Source organism: Polyodon spathula, chromosome 26 (assembly GCF_017654505.1).
Source record: "Polyodon spathula isolate WHYD16114869_AA chromosome 26, ASM1765450v1, whole genome shotgun sequence".
In the NCBI taxonomy this organism is placed as follows: Eukaryota; Metazoa; Chordata; class Actinopteri; order Acipenseriformes; family Polyodontidae; genus Polyodon; species Polyodon spathula.
This window is the reverse complement of record NC_054559.1, coordinates 8,656,762-8,677,513: the sequence shown is the minus strand read 5'-3', so window position 1 is coordinate 8,677,513 and position 20,752 is coordinate 8,656,762. Positions and strand designations below refer to the sequence as shown.

Genomic DNA, 20,752 nt, shown 5'->3' with positions numbered 1-20,752 from the left:
GCTGAAAAAACTGTGCTGCTGCGTCTCTGCAATTGGCGCCGTGACGCATTTTTCGTTAAAACCTTTTGAAATCTTCTTCTTGGGAACAGGTGAAGCGATTGATCTGACACTTGGCATATATCATCAGCATCCAAACCCATATCAAGTTTGCAAAGCAGAAGTTGCTGTGATAAACGTTACATGTCAAAATGGCTGCCACAAATCTTATCGAAACACGCCCAGAACAACAAACTGCTGCTGTTTGAAAACCGTTTGACCAACAAACTCCAAACTTGGTAGTTATCGTCCCAGTAACAATGGGATACTGGTGATGTTTTATAAAACAAGATGGATGCCAGTTATACGTTTACATTTGAAATTTAAACCTACATCAATTGACAAACGATTTATTTGACTAACTCCATACTTCACAAGCATCTTTCCTGATACTGTATCAATACAACTGACAAAAAAAAAAAAAAAAAAAAAGGTGTTAAACAGAAATGGCCGTATGACGCATTTCTTCTTAAAATCTCACAAAATCTTCTTTGGAACCATTGAAGTGATTGATCTGACACTTGGCATATATTATCACCATACAAACCTGCTTGCAAAGCAGAAGTTGCTGTGATACAATTCAATAGTAAAATGGCTGCCACAAATTTCACCGAAACGCGCCCTAAAGAGTAAACTGCTTTTATTTCAAAACTGTCTGACCAACAGACTCCAAACTTGGTAGGCATCGTTCTGGTGACAGCGGAATACAAATATGTCAAAATGGTTATGTTATGTGAAACAATATGGCTGTCGCTCCTACATTTTCTTCTTATATTTAAAATTGCTTCAGTTTAAATGGCTCACTTGATTAACTCCAAACGATCTTACCATCGTGCCTATGTCGGTATAATTTACATTTTCAAAAATGGCATTTGTGCATTAAACAAGACTGCATCCTGGCGCATTTTTGAAAAAAAAAAAAAACTTTCAAAATATTCTTCAGTGGAACTGTTGAAGTTGCTGATTTTAAACTTGGAATATTGAGATCTAAACACGCTTAGATGGGTACTGATACTGGGGCTTGGAAGCCGTAAAACTGCCTGGCATTTCTAGTTATTATTATTAAGTTTAATACCACAATGAAACCTGCAATAGTGCCATGTTATCCGATTCAAGGTGTAACTAATATTCTACTTGTCTGTCTTAGAAGTATAAAATAGAGGTTAAAATGAACCAAAGAAAAAGCCATTGGCATGGTATATTCCTTTATTATATGTAAAGTAATACAGATGACAAACGTCTACCTGACAGAATTATCTTTCATTACTGTCTTGCAAAGTAGGTCAGTAGGTCTGCCTCGATCATGTCTACTGGCTTTCACAAGGTATAACTAAACCCTTCATTTCACAAGCATGGACACAACTATATTCGTCAGAAAGTACCCTAATTACCAATACATTTTATTATTCAATGGGAGGTGGTTGAAACTTACCCCACCCCCCCAAAAAAGAGATTAATTCCATTACAGCTTGCCTTAGTAAATTTCCAGCTTTGTGCAGAAATGTATCCAATCACAAAGAATCAGCCTATTAACATGAATAGAACAGGTTTCCTGGCGGGGAACCATGGCTGGAGTGAGAGGGCCGGGTCAGACAGATGTCTGGCGGCTGAAGAGGTCAAGGGTCACGGCACTGAGGAAGGCTGGGATGCTGTTTTGATGGAAGAGGTGAAGGTCGATGAGTTCATGTAGAGTTCGGGAGAAATCTGTCTCGAGGAGCTGCATGCTTCCACCAGTCTGATTGTTAGCCTGCAAAAGATTAGAAAAAACTAAATACATATACAAAATAACATTGAACCCCCAATAAAAACCATAATAAATAAGTAAATCAATGTGGCGAGCAAATAATTAAGTACTCCAATACTGCTCAGTCGTTAATGCAATACCTGGAGTGTGTGTTATACACAGGGTACATTTATTATAAAATTACAGCACACTTCTATTGTTATTTTATATATATAAGGGACTAAAAATATGCATGCTTGTATTAGACACGCCATGTTAGAATAATGCAAACATATTATTGTATGTTTCTGTTGGAAATGGCATCTTTTCATGCACCAATACAAGAAAAAACAAGCCATTTTCAATTTGAATATTCTACTTTAGAACCACTGGAAGATATGCTATACAGTATAAGCAATGTAAATATAAATACTGCATGAAAAATTGAATTTTCTTTGGAAAACAAACTTAAGCAAGGACATTGCTAAGCTTACAAATGAAGGGCATGGAGATAGCAAGAGAAGCAGTTGCGGGACTTTTGCTATTGGAAATCAACAAAGAAGATAAATCTTTAAAATACAATTTTGGAACATAATTGTATTCATTTTTTATTTACCTCAGGATAATCTTTATATTATTTTGATATTGAACCTAAAAAGTTGAGTCAATATTTACAATCTATCTAAAATCTTCCTTTCAATGCAAGTGTATTTTTTGCCAAGTGAATAAACGGGAAAAACACTGATATCACCCTACTGAAAAGAACTGATAAAGGCACAAACTCATAGTGCTGTCAGGCTTAAAGAAAAAGATGATAAAACAAGATGGCTTTTAATACTGTTCTGGACACCAGTCATGCTGGCTTTTATCAAGCTCTGGATTTCTTAAGAGACTTTAGGACAGAAATGTTCAAATACTAGGCTTCAATACCAACACCCAGCCCTCTGCAGGGTCCTTCTGGCTGCTTCTTCAAAAGATAACTCGCAGAGAATGCAAATATGGGGCAAATTAGCTTTCCAACCACTGGTGGACCTTACATAATTATCCTACAACTGTAATAGTCAGCCGTACCCTACCTACACATGCATAGATTATTTCACTAGTGCTCATGGATTTGTAGTATTGTACAAGCAAGTAGAGCCAAGGGCAAGCCTTATTATGTCTTTCCAAGTGCGCTCTCCTACAGCGTCAACCGCCATGGCAGATGGGATGCAAATAAAATGACAGCCATGGGAATAATGTTAAAAAAAAAAAAAAAAAAAAAAAAAAAAAAAAAAAATGTAAATGCTCGTTTTGGCTTTAACTTTGCTGACTACCGTTCTTTACAACCCAAAGAATTTGGAGTCTGATTATTTATAATTACTTGCTTTGAAAGTCTTAATCCTTTCCCAACAACAATAACCACCACCAACTTAACTCAATGGCACGGAACATCCACCAGTTTAAAGACAGGCACCTGTGCAACGACTAGAAAATAAAAGCATCAGCCACTGCGCTGATGATGTGTCAGCCAGAACTTCACCAAGTTAAAAACTACAGTGTTGACAATTCACATGATGACCGTAGATTTCACAAAAAATCATGAAATAGAGGGCAGTGTGTGAATTAGATCGTGAAATAACAAGTGAGAACTTAACTGTACAAGATTTGTACATGTAAAACAAACTAAGTCATGTAGTCCAATGCTTCAGATAACACCTCAGTGTAACAAAGTGAGAATTGCAATAGCTGAAAAGTTTGTCAACTCAAATTAGTTAGTAGAGGTATTTTTGCCCCTTCCAAACTCAGTTTGCAGTGATGTTCTCGTTCTCTTGACATTGTAGCCCTCCTGTGAAATCACAATTTGGCTGAGAAATGCATTACCTCTCCCCGATTGCCCTGACCTAGTTTTGTAAATGTTAAAAGGCTTTGAAAGGCTATATACGAGGACATGGTGTTTGGGTCCCGTCAGTTTAATTTTATAACCACTAGGAACAGGGAGGACAAAATCACTGTATTTTCTGTGTTACTGGTGCTATGTTAGCCACATGGAGTGGGGGGGTACCCGTCCACCATCTAGTGAGACACCAGGTCTCAGACAAGAATGTGTAAGTCATTTTGATTGGTTTGATTTTGTAACTGTTCCCGCTTGCACAGCTCTAACTTCACACTTCTCTTTCCTACAGAGCCATTGCAGACTGACAGGTACCAAGGTATGCATCTGTATTCTCACATTAAATTATGGGGGCTAAATTCTGAAAATGAGGCTGAAAACCATTTAAAAAAAAAAAACATTACTTCTGGTTTATATCTGGCTTACTGGCAAAAGGCACAATCCATTATATGCCAACACTGAAACTAAAACAAAATGAAATTAAACCAAAACATACCTCTATATAAAAAAACAGGTCATATTCCATTTTCAATTAATGCTGTCCTGCTCAAAAAACAAATAAACATCCAAACAGATAATACAAAATGAACAATTTAATTTTGTACACAGTTTAAAATAGAAATCACATTCTCGTTTACTGGAACCATCTTTGCATACAGCAATGTCCTCAATGCAGTTTGTCTGCCATTGTTTAATTACCCCAATGCGGTCATTACCTAACAATAATGTCCTTATCTAAGGGTATTACTGTTTAATAAAACTACTCAATATCCTGTAACTGACACTGTTTTGCATTTATTTTAGCTTCTAGCTTATCATATGTTTTGAAATGTTCCCATTAAAGTTATTTCTTCAGGGACCAGTAAAAGCTTTTTAAAATGTGATTGTATTCTATTATTGATACCGACCCCAATTTAACAGCTTCATAATGTTATCTTTAATAGTTTAACTAAAAGAGGTTAATTTCCTTAAGTAGTATAATCCAGCTTGATGTTGCAATTTTTAAAAACGCTATTTTCTTGATAGCATCTTAAAATTAAAGTATTCAATCCCAAAGCTACTTCTGTGATTCAGCTTCAAGTCAGTTACTACTGTAATAAATCAGATGCACGTTGCATTCACTGTACTATAGTTTAAAAAAAAAAAAAAAGTGCACTGTTTTAGAAAACCCCAGTTTGATTTTAAATATCACCTTATCAATGATGCCATTAAGAGCTATACAAGTTGTCAGTTACAATACTTGACCTTTAGTAAGTGACCCATTAACTCAACAGGTTCATCCTTGACAAGAAAAATAAAAGTGGTTAAATGAATCTGCTGAAGGCTGAACTTTGAGAGGAAATATTCCATCAGGTTTACTGCCGTCACTGAGCCATACGATTTGTATTAAATCTGCAGGGATTGAGATCAAAAGCTCTCAACAGTCACCTGGGCCCTTTTAAAAGAATAAACCTGACTGGGATAGCTCACCGCTTAATTGGAGGTTCCAATTACTGACTGTTTTGTGTGTGGGGGGGGGGGGGGGGGGGGGGGGGAGGTCTCCCCGTTTAGATCTCCCTACCCTTTAGTCTATTGTGAATGCTCTGCTTGATTTAAAAAAAAAAAAAAAAAACATATCCTGGCAATTTAACACCCATGTATTGTGAATGTCATCGCTGGACACCTTGGAGATATTTCTGGCCATAAAGCTGGGCAGTCAGGCTCTTCTGTTAAAATACCACTAACTTTTAATCATAAATAAAACAGTCAATACATTCTGATGGGACCTGAAGGTCCAGTTTGTCCATTCCACTAATTGTACTTGTATGGAAAAAAAAAAACAGGGGGTTCTTAGAATTCAGTATGTGGTATTGAAGGACTAGATCTCGGTGATCTGACTGTGTGACTCGTGAGTCTGTAATTGTGCAAGGGCTCTGTTTTGTTCTTTTGGCTTTTTTGAAATCCTAACCATCTTCAACATGTCATTGTAAACAATGTGTGAAATACAAATGGCTGTACTTCCCCAATAATTTGCATTTAAGAAAATGCATACTGTACAGAACAGCATTACAAATTAAGACATAAAGCACAGGTCTCTAGTTGTTTCTCCGGAAAAAGCAGAGAAAACCTTTCAGTCGCCGAGTGAGACCAATAGGAGCCGAATGAAGTCGAAAAAAAAAGGTGTCTCATAGCCCCATGCACTACAGAGATAACACAGACATAAAGGAGATAGCTGCTTCTGCATCCAGCGCTCAAAGAATATCCCAGACATTTGCTGAGCTTTTTGAGTTGTTACAGTAATAAAATAATGACTTGGATCACATTATTGAGGAGTTTGGTGATCAGGAAAGGATTTATCAGTATGCAGGTCTATAAAGAGGTATGTGAAAAATACAGGAAACAAGGGGTGGGGCTTGGCTGGAGATACAGTATTGAGTGTCCTTTTGCGATTCAATGCCTTTTAAACCTGTTTTACTCTGAAAAAAATTTTGAAGCAGCGCGTGTAAAATAAACAACGCATGTGAAAATAAATTGGACCGGACACGCCTGACAAGCGCTGAATAAATGGACTGCAAAGGGTTAAAATCACACAAACAAAAACTAGAAGGAATCATATCTCAAACATGGTACATGTGGTTTATTTATGTATTTATTTTGTATTTTAGTTCATTTTGTCAGCATGTAAAAAACACATACCTAAATTAGGGGAAAATGCAGTATGGAAATAGTTAATGATCTAAAATATTAACAATTAAATCCAAAACCACTTGACGTGTTACATTACATTAACATAATTCAACATTGTTTTTATACATCATTACGTATTTATATAATGGTTCACAATGCTGTTCTTATCCAATGCATTTAAAGAGGTCAACAATGACTAATTTTTTTTTTTTTTTTTCAAAAACATTTATGCATTAACCTTTTACCACATATTTATGATTCATTGTTTGGTGTGGCGAGTGTTTACCTTAAGTGCTGTAGTGAAGTATTATGCAGTCAAAAAAACATTTTTCGCCTTTGATATCTCACGTTACTAAATGTTATTTATATTACTATTCTGAGTGCCCTTTACTGTACTTGCCGGGGAACTGCAGAGTTTTCATTCACAGGCGTGCTTAACCCTTTGCCCATTAACATTTTGTCAGGTTATAACTCGCGCATGACAATTTTGACAACATACAACTCAATCTGCAGTTTCCACAGATTTATAAGCACATCAACAGAAAACATAAAACTAACGTCAGCAGCAAAACTCTATTGCTTTAAAAGAAGATTTCTGCAAATGCATTTTTATCAAAAGCACACAGACAAAAATATGCGTTGAAACATCTTGGTGTTCACTGCGAGAGCAATGACAGAATATACAAAGGTTATGACCTAATTACAGTGTGAAGAGTGGAAAAGTTGGTTATTATCATAACATTAGTACCCTAAAATAGAAATGTAACCAGTAAGAAATAGGTATTCACCTCCTAAAGACCCGAATCCTGAACATTGTACACCAAAGCTGTCTTTGAGCCTGTGATGCAGTCATGACCACCCCACCCCCTCCAGGGAATCAGGGTTATGATAGTAACCTAACATTCCCTTTCAAGTACAAAATGTAACCATTACCGAATGGGTTAGTGTACCAAAGCCATCACAGGGACAAAACTGGAACGACCGGAATGCTATAAGGCTAAGCCAAAGGCTGCCTTGTGTGTTACCATTCGAAACCCCGGTAGCAAGTAGCTAGGTGAAAAAAAATCGAGGGAGTTTTTCACCTCTAAAAAAGGGGCATTCAGAACAGAAAATAGGAGACACTTTTTTACACAGAGAATTGTGAGGGTCTGGAATCAACTCCCCAGTAATGTTGTTGAAGCTGACACCCTGGGATCCTTCAAGAAGCTGCTTGATGAGATTCTGGGATCAATAAGCTACTAACAACCAAACGAGCAAGATGGGCCGAATGGCCTCCTCTCGTTTGTAAACTTTCATACAGGGCAACATGATGGGAAGTGTATATGTATGGTCTATCATGAGACACAAGTGCATGACAGAAGGACTACCAATAGTGCTGTAATATGAATTTATATCCTAACATAACTTTCTGTTGTATGGAATTGTAGATGTTCAATAGCATAACACAGTCTTTTGCAAGGGAGGAAGGGGTGATGGGCCAGCATTAGCATTCACAGTAACATGGGTAAGGGGAATGGAGCACTTTAAGAACAGGACACCCATGTGACAGATGTGTGACATAACTCTACTGTCACCTGCAAAAATGGAAGTGGATTGTTACTGTTTATATTTAAATCCATGCTATATTCTTACATGTAATGGTGTTCTATATATTGTGACATCATTTTTATTGTTTATCTTTAAATCTGCATTAATTCTAAATTAACATTAGTTTATAGGCGGTTTATATCTGGCCCATCCCGGGAGAGCTCCACGTCCGTGCAGGTGCCTTCCCCCCTCATAGCCTCACACTCACGCCAACCTTACGCGTGCTGCCTTATGGTTGGAATTTTTATTAACCTATCAGATTTTAACTACTCTTTTATGTTTATACTACCTATGAGATTGCTGCTACTATATATATATATATATATATATATATATATATATATATATATATATATATATATATATAAGAGCATCAAAAGAAACTTATCACTTATATTTGAGCATCAAAAGAAACTTATTACTTATATTTTGATAAAATTCACCATACGTGATCAAAAAATGACAAACTCTTGTTTAGAGCCAGTGCAGTGACACTACTGTGCTGACTAACAATTGACATCCTGAAGATGCTGCAAAATGATCCATCAATCTTGGGCAGATGTTGTGATTCGTGGCCTGCCATTGACAGAGTGTGTCTGGTTATACAGTCTCGCCAGGTTTGAAATTGCTGGCTGTGAACAAACAAGACGGCGAGCCCCCAACACGCCGACTGCACGAAGGCGCTGCTCTCTTGACAGACATGGTATATTGTTTTGTTTTTTTTCTGTGATTTTCTTTATTGCTTTTATTCAAGCTCGCAATTCAACAGCTGAAATCATATCCAGTTTCCAAAATCAGGTTCAGCAGGTCCCAAAAAAAGTTTTATCTGTACACAACTATTCACAAAGCACAACTACGAAACTCCCTTTAATGTGGGCATTTTTTTTCAAAAAAATGTTTTTATTTACATAAATCACTATTTGATGCTTGGTATATTACACCGTGTAACATTTTTTACATTTTTTTTTGTTCCTGGGTAGTAAGTGTTATTTCCTAATTGCTTATGCCTTAAAAGTATAGAAAATGGCTATTATTCCCCACAAACTTTGCTTTTGTGACCAGGACAGTGATATTTCAAAATAGCACTATTTCCAATGGGAAAACGGAAAAATGTGTGTCTTTTCGTTCTCATAAAGTCAGAAAAAAACCACATATGATTCCAAATTAACATGTATTTATACTAAAGTAATACAAAAACGACTACAAAAGATTTAGAAGTGAGTAGTTTTTCGAGATTTACGATTATACTGTATTTACAATGCAGAGGTTGCGCTAGCCTTTAAAAATGTGCATTTGTAAAAATCATACCATCTAAAAATCTGCGTTTTTACATATTGCATCAAAATAGTTATATTACTTTTCCATTGTAACTATTTCAGATTAATGAAGTTAACATGCAAAACAGCATACAGTATAAATAACGGTACCAGTAGTAGAAATAGACAGAACTTTTTTTTTTGAAACCTCCCCCCATTCATGATGTAAAAATCTGTGTTTTAAAACACATACCAATGTCTCTGTGGGTAGCTGTCAACATCAGAACTATTTACAGTTTTGCCATTTTAAAAGTGATTTCATTTTTCTTTTAACACCCAAGTCAAAAAACGACTCGTGCTCTTTCCAAATCAAAGTCTTAACAATTCGCAATTATCATGTTTTAGATGATCCTCACATCAATGAGAGTGTTTGCTGATCTGCACTCTGTTTTGCTGGTACACTACGCGGGACCTCCGCAGATTTTATTTATTTATTTACTGATTTTAAAAGAGGGCAGCACTGGAACTATTTTTACACGTTGCATTGCATAAAACTGTTTTGTAATATAAATTAAATTATTGGATAGGGATGGAAAGAGGATCTGTTGTCTTTTCATTTGTGTTTTAGAAATGCACTGCTGTTATTGTTTTGCTTTTTATTAAAATGCCCTGCAAAGTTTTTCTCTTGATTGGTTGTTACTCTGACTGGATATATAGACTAATTATAGTTTTTTTCTCACTGCGTTAAATGTTGACGTTACTCAAGCAAAACCCTTAAGGCTGCAACATTATGCGTACGTATGACATAACATGACATCAGCAAAGACTGGCCATAAGACCTGGGTGGGTCTGCTAAAATGTTTGTGCTACTACAGTGAAGAAATATAACCGCGGTTGAAATACAATGGACAGACCTTTAATTTATATTTTCTGTCTCCCATAAGTAACAGAAGGTACAATACTCGTATCAGAGAAGTTACAACAATTAAAGACTCGGTGAGCTCTCTCTGCCTCTGATGCCGATTACGTACAGTATATATTTTGACCGATGTTGGGATTTTATTTTATTTGCATTATTGCATTTTCTGAGATTTCAAGTGCAAACAGTAAACTTAATTTTGGCTAATCCGTGTTTTTAACTAATTCAGGCTCAAATCATTCCCAATCTGCATGGAAAGACTACGTAGTAAAAAAAAGAATAAAAAAGGAATAGGGATATAACTGCCTCAAGCGCCAAAACGATTGACTATGTGTGTGCTGCATGGGACTGCTTTTCCATTATTTGTTATTCTTGCCTCAAGAGAACACCAAGTCTATACCTAGTCCTTCAGAGGGTAATCATGTATTCATGAACAATGGAATTGTACTCTACTGTCTGATTAACCATGTGGGTGAAGCCATGCTTTACTAAGCATATTCCAGTTTATCAGCCACACACAACAAAAGGTCCACACATCTGACCTTTCCATCCACGCTGAAGATGGCAGAAGCAGAAGCATTGTAACGTCTCAATATGTGGGGCCAAGGCTCAATGCAAGGTTCGTCAACAGAGACTTGGAAGCCTGATTTAGCTGCATGCTAACTACGATCGCAAAGCTCACTCTTCACTCAAAGACACTTGTCTTTTCAATAGATGTAATTTCCCTAGATGTTATTAAAATGATAATACAGCATTGTGATCAAGAATAACTTAATATATTAATTCTGGCAAGACTCCAAACAGTTCCAGGTGCATATGAACTGATTTCAGATCACTAGGAAGATGACATTTTAACTTTATACTGTAGAGAGCCACAAATGCCCACGGATTTCAGCTGGATCATGGATTGTTTTCCCATTTAGAAACCTTCACAATCTTGTTATGGTACAGTGGCAATGTAAGATATCACATCAACATACAGTAAAAAAACTTGCAATAAAACATGGGCTAGGCAAAGAATAAATAGCATTGCAAAGGTCATTCAACTGCCACTATTCCTAAGAAATTAATTGGGGAAGCCCCCGGCTTGAAATCATTCCAGCAAGGTTCTAAGCCTACTATATATTCTTTCTTTCCATTAAGTCAAAACATTGAAGTGATTAACAGTCCAGCTACTAGATTAATGATCTATGGTGATCTGAGTGCAACAAGTTTGAGGAGCAAGGCTCATCATGACTGACAGTAAAAGGTGTCATGGTTAAGCTCTAATTCTTATTGAGGAATGTGCCAAGTAGAATCAAGACAAAACCCCCAAACAGGGAATGAGGAATAAGAGTGCCAGCAAGTAGCATGCAATAAGCTAAATGCAAGCATCTTTGAAGCGGGGTGAAAACCTACAGCTCATTATGATACAAAGAGAGAACATATCAAAGAATCTTTATGAATTAAATAAAAAAAAAAAAAAAATTGCAGCCTACGCAGTAACTTTTGCCTCTGGCTACAATGTGCGCTCCCTCACTACTTCCTTTCTTCCTCCTTTTTCCTTCTGATCATACTTGAGAACAAAAAAAACAAGAGATACAAAAAAAAAACCTTCAAAAAAAACAACAGCTCTATTCTTCTATAAGACTAAAAGGTTTTTGACTAATTATTTCTTCCATGCTTTATGAAATTGCTTACTCAATACAGGAGACGCGAGAGCTTAAATGCACATGCTTAACGGCGATAAATGCTCCTTTCTTTAGATGTCTTCATTAAAACAGCTAATTCAATAACCATTAACCAGTGTGTTTAATTAACAGTGCCAAAGGGTCATCACAGGGTAAAAATCAGGGAACACAATTTAGCACTATTGGTAGATCCCTGCTCATAATTCAGCGTTAGTGGCGAAGGCATACATTGAAAATTAACTTTGACCAACATTCTTTCGGGCAGGGGTCGGTAATTAAATTTTATGATGGGCCAAATGACCTGCAGGCAGCCGCACAGCGGGCCATTTACATCCCCAACCCAATGAGGATTCCAATACCATAGCGAGGCACAAATGTAACGCAATGAAGCATTTAAAAAAAAAAAAAAAAAAAAAAAAAAAAAAAAAAAAAAAAAGTGTGTCCTACTTTTGAATTTACTTTATGTTTTTTGCATTCCTGTGAATGACGGTTCCAGTACCACAGTATGCAAAACCTGACATACAAGCACTTTGGAATCAATATTGCAAAACACTTAATTTTCTGCTTAGTGGCAAGAAATAAATTCAAGCAGCTCGGCTTTGTTTGATGGCTTGTGACCATCCATCTTCCTCTTGATCACATTCCAGAGGTTTTCAATGGGGTTCAGGTCTGGAGATTGGGCTGGCCATGACAGGGTCTTGATCTGGTGGTCCTCCATCCACACCTTGATTGACCTGGCTGTGTGGCATGGAGCATTGTCCTGCTGGAAAAACCAATCCTCAGAGTTGGGGAACATTGTCAGAGCACAGGGAAGCAAGTTTTCTTCCAGGGCAACCTTGTACTTGGCTTGATTCATGCGTCCTTCACAAAGACAAATCTGCCCGATTCCAGCCTTGCTGAAGCACCCCCAGATGAGTCCAATTTTCAGCTTTGCCCAACACCTGGTCATCTAATGGTTAGATGGAGAGCTGGAGAGGCCTACAAGCCACAGTGTCTCGCACCCACTGTGAAATGTGCTGGAGGATCGGTGATGATCTGGGGGTGCTTCAGCAAGGCTGGAATCGGGCAGCTTTGGCTTGAATCAAGCCAAGTACAAGGTTGTCCTGACAGAAAACTTGCTTCCTTCTGCTCTGACAATGTTCCCCAACAAACAAGTCCCTGTCATGGCCAGCCCAATCTCCAGAGCTGAACCCCATTGAAAACCTCTGGAATGTGATCAAGAGGAAGATGGATGGTCACAAGGCAACAAACAAACAAAGCCGAGCTGCTTGAATTTTTGCGCCAGGAGTGGCATAAAGTCACCCAACGTCAATGTGAAAGACTGGTGGAGAGCATGCCAAGATGCATGAAAGATGTGATAGAAAATCAGGGTTATTCCACCAAATATTGATTTCTGAACTCTTCCTAAGTTAAAACATTAGTATTGTGTTGTTTAAAAATGAATCTGAACTTATTTTCTTTGCATTATTTGAGGTCTGACAACACTGCATCTTTTTTGTTATTCTGACCAGTTGTCATTTTCTGCAAATAAATGCTCTAAATGACAATATTTTTATTTGGAATTTTTGAGAAATGTTGTCAGTAGTTTATAGAATAAAACAAAAATGTTCATTTTACCCAAACACATACCTATAAATAGTAAAACCAGAGAAACTGATAATTTTGCAGTGGTCTCTTAATTTTTTCCAGAGCTGTATACACACACACACACACACACACACACACACACACACACACACACACACACACACACACACACACACACACACACACACACACACACACACACACACACACACACACACACACACACACACACACACACACACACACACACACACACACACACACACACACACACACACACCCCACTGCTTCATCCAACTCCTCCCACAATCCAGAGAGAGAGAGAGACACAGAGACTGAAGGTCCTTTAATTTCACATTAAAATCCATTACAAATTCGACAGCACAATTCTTACCTTAAACGATTTTAAAAACAAAACAAAAATACTATTCATATTAAAATCCATTAGAAAAAAAGGTAAAACTACAAATATGAAATTAAGATTCTGCCAAAATCTCCCCAATGTATCAGCATAAAATCATTTAAAAGAGCTATTTTACCTTAAATAAATAAATAAAAACAAACAACAAGCATTTAACTATTTCAGGTTAAAATCCATTAGCAAAAATTACAGAAACACAGTACTCTTACTAAAAACAGATTTTAAGTAAAAAAAAAAAAAAAAAAAAAAAGAAAAAAAAGACCGAAGTCATTACAATTCTAAGCAAATTTCCTAAAACAGCACATTGAGCTCTCCCTCCTCACTCACAGAGCACAGAGTGTCTTCTACACACCACCTCTCCTGAAAGCCCTGCGGACCATAAACTACATTAAAAGAGGCAAAAATCCACCTTTAACCTGCTGATGAATGCCATGAAGTAGCCTCCATTGTAAACCTCCAGCTCTCTTATCTAAGGGTAGTTTATATAAGACTCTGCACAGGCTCCCCCTACTTGGAGTCAGACATCGCCTTAATATTTTAAAGCAAGCTATCTTTACATAAAAAATACACAGACATTTGCTTTTGAGCTCATGGAAAACTCTTTTAAACATTGCATATTTTGAACAGCTTTCCATCCTCCTGCTCTTCCTCATCTAGACAGGGGGACACCAGCAACACCGGGAAGTCTTATCTGACTCTGCTCTTGTCAAGTCATCTCCTCCCTCAGGACCTCTCTGAGCCTGGAGAGATAGCTCCTAATCTCAGCCAATATCCTGTCAACCTGTCTCACAGTGCCAGCCCAGTCTGCAACCCAATTCTGCAGCACTGAGCCAGCGAGAAAGCCCAGGAGACATAAGGTGGGACAGTCTGGTCACATCTGCTCTCACCAACCTTGCACACAGTGCCTGTGACTGAAGACAATAAGCCAGAAAAAAAGAAGTTAAATAAGAGAGGCTCTTCCAACAGACCCTGGCATGTCAGAGTCTCCTCCTCTCTCTTCACCCTTACAGTTTTCCAAATTTTAAAAATATTGGCATAAAATAGGGGCAGGTTAGAAATGTTCAGAGTACTGTGGTCAATAACAAACATGTGACTTCCTATCCCAAATCCCTCTACCTTGTTAAGAAAGAAGCAGGCTACCTTCTTCCAGTGAACCTCCTCCCCAGCATACAGGAGCCACTGCACCACCTGAATGCTGCTACCCTGCTGGCAATGCTGACCAGTCCTTGCCCTCCTTCACCTCAGGGGAGATACAGCACCACTGTTTTCAGCCAATGACTCCCTCCCCCAAAAAAAACTCCAAACCAACTTCTCCAATGCCTCTATTATTCCTTTACGAGGGTCCAGGCACATTAGTCTGTGCCACAGCATTGAAGCCGGCAGGTTATTAATTACTAAGACCCTCCCACTGTAGGACAGGCTGGTCAGCAATCCTTGCCAACTCTGAAGCCTCCCTCTCGCTTTATCCAGCATGCCCTCCCAGTTCTATTCCATATAAGGTATCTGTCCCTAAGAAAATTTCCTTTAGCCCTGTTCTGTTCCATCTCAGAATGACGCAGCACAGGAGGGCCATTCTCCTGTCAGCTGCCAAACAGGAAAGTTTCACTCTTGGTCCAATTAACCTTTGCTAATGATGCTTTTTGAAAGGTCTCAAGGCACTGCTATAAAACCTAGGTGTTTTTGTTACTGTTTATAAAAATGATCACATCAGCATAGGCTGACACCTTCACTGCCATGGGAGTGGCAGAGCAGGGCACTACCCAGCCTGACAGCCTGCTCCTCAGCATACCCAGCAGAGGATCAATGGAGAGGGAGTACAGCATACCAGACAGGGAGCAGCCTTGTCTGATGCCCCTGTGCATTGGGAATGGATGGCTCAACCCACTATTAATTTTTAAAACACTATAAACATTACTATATAAAAGTTTAATATGATTAATGAACACTGGGCCAAACCCAGAGGCTTGCAGAGTTTTAAATAGGCAGTGGTGGTCAACACGATAAAAACGCTTTTTCTTGGTCTACGGAGACCAGCCCCACATTAAAATTACCCATTTTGGTCAAATAAAAAAAAATCTCATTAAAAACAGATTATTAAAAAATTGACTGTCCTGGCACGCAGTATGTTTGATCAGTGTGCATTATAGAGTTCAAGCAGTCCTTTAGCTAATTCAACAAACTTTTAGATTTTTTTAAATCGACACATAATAATGAGACTTGTCTCCAGTTCTTAAGTTGGCACAGGTCTCCCTTCTCGCCAGAGTGATGACAGCCCTGCGGCAGCTGTACAACTTTCAGGCTCTCCTGCAGCAACAGCAGCAGGTCTGGCCCCAGCTCCTTCCAGAAGGGCTTTTCCACTGGTCATCTGCATGATGGCGGTGGTCTGTTCCTGTAAAGACAGCTGTGTTTCTGATCTCTTCCTGGCCAAGTAGCTCACTGCCACCGGTCAGTCGGACACAAGTCAGCCGCTTGCTGCCCTCTCTCTTTTTTTCAAGTCCAAAGAAACTTGTGGGGGCATCCATGTCTCTGAGCCTTATTTGTGTCTTCCCATAATCCCACCACTGCCCCATATTTTTAAACTGACTTTTTTGCTTTCGCCAAATTAACCAAAAATCTTTGAATAGTTTTGTACTGAAATGTCAATATGCTGCCCTGTGAGTTTCTTTGATCAGACAGGAACTTGGTATTATTTTTGCAAAATTATTAATTGAAAAAATTATTTAAATGTTGTCTTGTTGTGTAGAACTTGTCTAATCTCACCCTTACTATGTTTTGGGAGATTCTGTGTGACCAAGTGTACTGGCGAATGGTGGGATGCAGACACCTCCAGATGTCCATCAAGTCATTGGACTTTAAGATTGCAGCCATCTCTCTCGCAGATGGGGGATGAGGTTCTACACTATTTATATCTTTGTTAAAAAATCAACTGCGCAGTTAAAATCACCTTGCACTATTAAAACGTGTTCATCTTCCACTGTTAAGAGTTTGCTTTAAAATATAAAAAATACAATCCTGTCTTTCCCTATATTAGGAGCATAAACATTAAAACAATCATATATCGTTTCTCCTATCTTAGCCTTCACTTGTAAAATCCACCCTTTTATCAGCACTAGTATTGAACCCATGACTCAGCACACTCTTGCCATAAGAAACCTGTTGGGGAGATATTTTATCAAGAGAGAGAGAGAGATCTTGTCAATTTCAATGAAATGGTCATGAAAGCAAGGGGATTTCAGTCTGAAGCCCAAGCCAGTTAAAAGTCTGAAATGTGTATAACACTGTGTTAGAACACTGGCCTAATTATAAAAGTTCTTTGTTAGATGTTCTCTGAGTTAACTAGCATGTTACCTAATTAACCTTTTGTCACCAATTATTGTGAACAGATGAGGGTCCATGATTACTATTAATATAGGTAGCATAGGCAGAAGTTTGTCATTCCTGAATGTAAGGGGTCAGAAATTGCAAAATATGCTCAGTTAAGCAAAGAAAAAAAGACAGTCTGTAATTACTTTAAGAAATGAAGTTCAATCTTTAAGACAAATTGCAAGAACTTTGCAAGTGTCTGTAACTGCTGTGGCCAAGACCATCAAACGATTTGAAGAAACTGGCAGTCATGAGGACCGAACAAAGTCAGGCAGGCCAAGGGTGACCTCAGTATCAGAGAACAAGTTCATTCGAGTCACAAGTTTGCGAAACCAGCAATTAACTGCCCCTGAAATACAAGCTCCACAAAATGCTACTAGAAATACCGATGTTTCATCATCAACTGTTCAGAGGAGATTGCGTGAAGCTGGCCTAACTGGAAGAATTGCTGCAAAGAAACCACTGTTAAGAATGCAGAATAGGAGGAAGAGACTTGCCTGGGCCAAAAAGCACAGAAACTGGACATTTGAGGAGTGGAAGTCGGTCTTATGGGCCGATGAGTCAAAATTTGAAATATTTGGGTCCAACTGCCGAGTATTTGTAAGAGGAGAGAGGGTGAGCGCATGAGTTCTGCATGTGTGGTTCTCACTGTCAAGCATGGAGGAGGCAGTGTCATGGTCTGGGGTTGCTTTGCTGGTGACAGAGTTGGTGATCTTTACCAAGTCCATGGCAAGCTCAACCAGCATGGCTATCATAGCCTACTTCAGAGGCATGCCATTCCATCAGGATTACGGCTAGTTGGGCAGTCCTTCATTCTTCAGCAAGATAATGACCCGAAACACACCTCAAAGTTGTACAAGAACTAGCTGGCAAAGAAGGAAAGTGAAGGACAACTCAAATGACCTGGCCTGCCCAGTATCCAGACCTCAATCCCATAGAACTTGTATGGGACAAACTGGACAGAAGAGTCAAAGCAAAGCTACCCATAAGTGCCCTACATCTCTGGGAATTGCTGCAGAAGAGCTGGGAAGACATGTCGGGTGATTTCCTGCTGTAACCGAATGCCTTGTGTTTGTGAGGCTGTTGTTAAGGTAAAGGGTGGCTATTTTGAAGAATCCAAGATCTAGAGACAATTTTCTTGAACATTGCTTTGATACTCCTTATGTTTTGTTTTGTATATTGCCACATGTGTTTTCATTTTCAAGTATTTACAGAAACGTATACAACGTAAAACATTTTCAATTATGTAAAAAAAAACTAGTTTCCAGGTTTCCTAGTTTCCAGCAAGTGTACTCAAACTTTGTATATATATACATATAACTCAAAATGTGTGTATATATACATATACACATACATACATATATATATATATATATATATATATATATATATATATATATATATATATATATATATATATATGTGTGTGTGTGTGTGTGTGTGTGTGTGTGTGTGTGTAATATATATATATATATATATATATATATATATATATATATATATATATATATATATATATTATATACACACACACACAAACACACCCTTGGAAAATGTATTAGGGAGTTTTAGCCACTGATCAACACCAAAAAAGTCCATAATGTCAAAGTGAAAAATAAAATCTACGAATTGTTCTAAATTAATTACAAATATAAAACAGAAAAAAATGATTGCATAAGTATTCACCTTTATTATGACCTAAATAAGCTCTGGTGCAACCAATTGTCTTTAGAAGTCACATTATTAGTTGAATGGAGTCCACCTGTGTGCAATTAAGGTGTTTCACATGATTTCAGGTTAAATACACCTGTCTCTGGGAGGTCCCACAGTTGGTTAGTACATTTCCTAACAAAAACTACATCATGAAGACAAAAGAGCATTCAAAGCAAATCCGGAATAAGGTTCTTCAAAAGCACCAATCAGGGGTAGGAAGAACATTTCCAAGGCACTGAATATCCCCCGGAGCACAATAAAGTCCATTATCAAAAAATGAGTATCCAGGCGAGAAGGGCACTAGTCAGGGAGGCCACCAAGAGGCCTATGGCAACTCTAAAGTAGTTAGTCTTCCACGGCTGAACTAGGAGACACTGTGCATATGGCAACAATAGCCTGGGTGCTTCACAAAACTGGCCTTTATGGGAAAGTGGCAAAAAGAAAGCCACTGTTGAACAAAACTCACATCAAATCTCGGCTAGAGTTTGCCAAAAGACATGTGGGAGACTCTGAGACCAAGTGGAAGAAGATTCTATGGTCTGATGAGACCAAAATAGAGCTTTTTAGCCTCAACGCTAAGCGTTATGTTTGGAGCAAGCCTAACACCGGACATCATCCTCAGAACACCATCCCTACTGTGAAGCATGGGGGTGGCAGCATCATGCTATGGGGATGCTTCTCTGTGTCATGACCTGGAAAGCTTGTGAAGATAGAGGGCAAAATGGATGCAGCAAAGCACAGAGAAATCCTGCAAGAAAACCTGCTGAAGTCTGCAAGAGACCTGGGACTTAGGAGAAGATTCATCTTCCAGCAGGACAATGATCCCAAACATACAGCCAAAGAGTGGCTTAAAAACAAAAAGGTAATTATCCCTGAGTGGCCCAGTCAAGCCCGGACCTCAATCCAATTGAGAATATGTGGAAAGAGTTGAAAATTGATGTTCACCAAAGGTCCCCATCCAACTTGACGGATCTTGAGGAAATTTGCAAAGAAGAATGGACAAAAATTGCAGTGTCCAGATGTACAAAGCTGGCAGAGACTTATCCAAATAGACTCATGGCTACAACTGCTGCCAAAGGTGCCTCTACTAAATATTGACTCAAGGGGTTGAATACTTATGCAGTCAATTATTTTCTGTTTTGTATTTGTAATTAATGTAGAACAATCTGTAGATTTTATTTTTAACTTTGGCATTATGGACTTTTTTGTGTTGATCAGTGGCAAAAACTCCTAATTAAATCCATTCTGACTCCATGTTGTAACACAATAAAATGTGGTAAAGTCCAAGGGGGGTAAATACTTTTGAGAGCCACTGTGTGTATATATTAGGTCCTAAGGTGACTGTCGATGTTCAATAGCCAGGAATAAATACTAACCTGGCTGTCGTCTATACATTTGATGGTTTCACCCCAACACCATTTTGACAGCAAAAGCCATCACAAAAGCAAGAACCTCATTTCCTCACAGCAGGCAATTCTAGGACATTAATAACATATGATTGGAGACAAACTACCTAGCTCAGAGTTCAAATGACAGAACCCAAATTAACCCCCTGCAGGTTTAGTGGAGTGTTCCTCGGCCGTTAGCAGCACATCTGTTAAAAACTGACTAAAACAGAGGCCTAAATGACCCCCCCCCCCCCCCCCCCCAAGAAATCCTGGCAGAATTTGAGAAAGACAGACAATTAAAAAGAACATTAAACATGCACTGTTTTCCACTGCACGTAAAACTGAACTTAACTTAATTGAGACTTACAACGATGAGCAGTTATTTCTTATTTTAATTGAGTTTAATAATGATTTTGTTTAGTGTTGTGGTGGGACACTACCAGGAAATGGAGGGATGGGCTTTCTAAATTATTTAATTACACCCACTGTGCATCATCCTAGGTTGCTATATATGTGTTATTGAAGATCAATAACATTCCATCATTTAAA

The 20,752-nt window shown here is 38.3% G+C and overlaps 1 protein-coding gene across 2 annotated transcripts in view; it reads right to left on the bottom strand.

Moving 5' to 3' along the window:
* Positions 1-793: 793 nt before the first annotated feature.
* Positions 794-20,752, bottom strand: part of mad1l1 (mitotic arrest deficient 1 like 1) — a 246,114-nt gene continuing 226,155 nt past the window's right edge. For both annotated transcript variants that reach the window (XM_041229834.1, XM_041229835.1), the window contains exon 18: positions 794-1,783. In XM_041229834.1, coding sequence (XP_041085768.1) covers positions 1,625-1,783 — 159 coding nt within the window. In that variant the 3' untranslated portion in view covers positions 794-1,624. The remainder of the gene's footprint in view (positions 1,784-20,752) is intronic.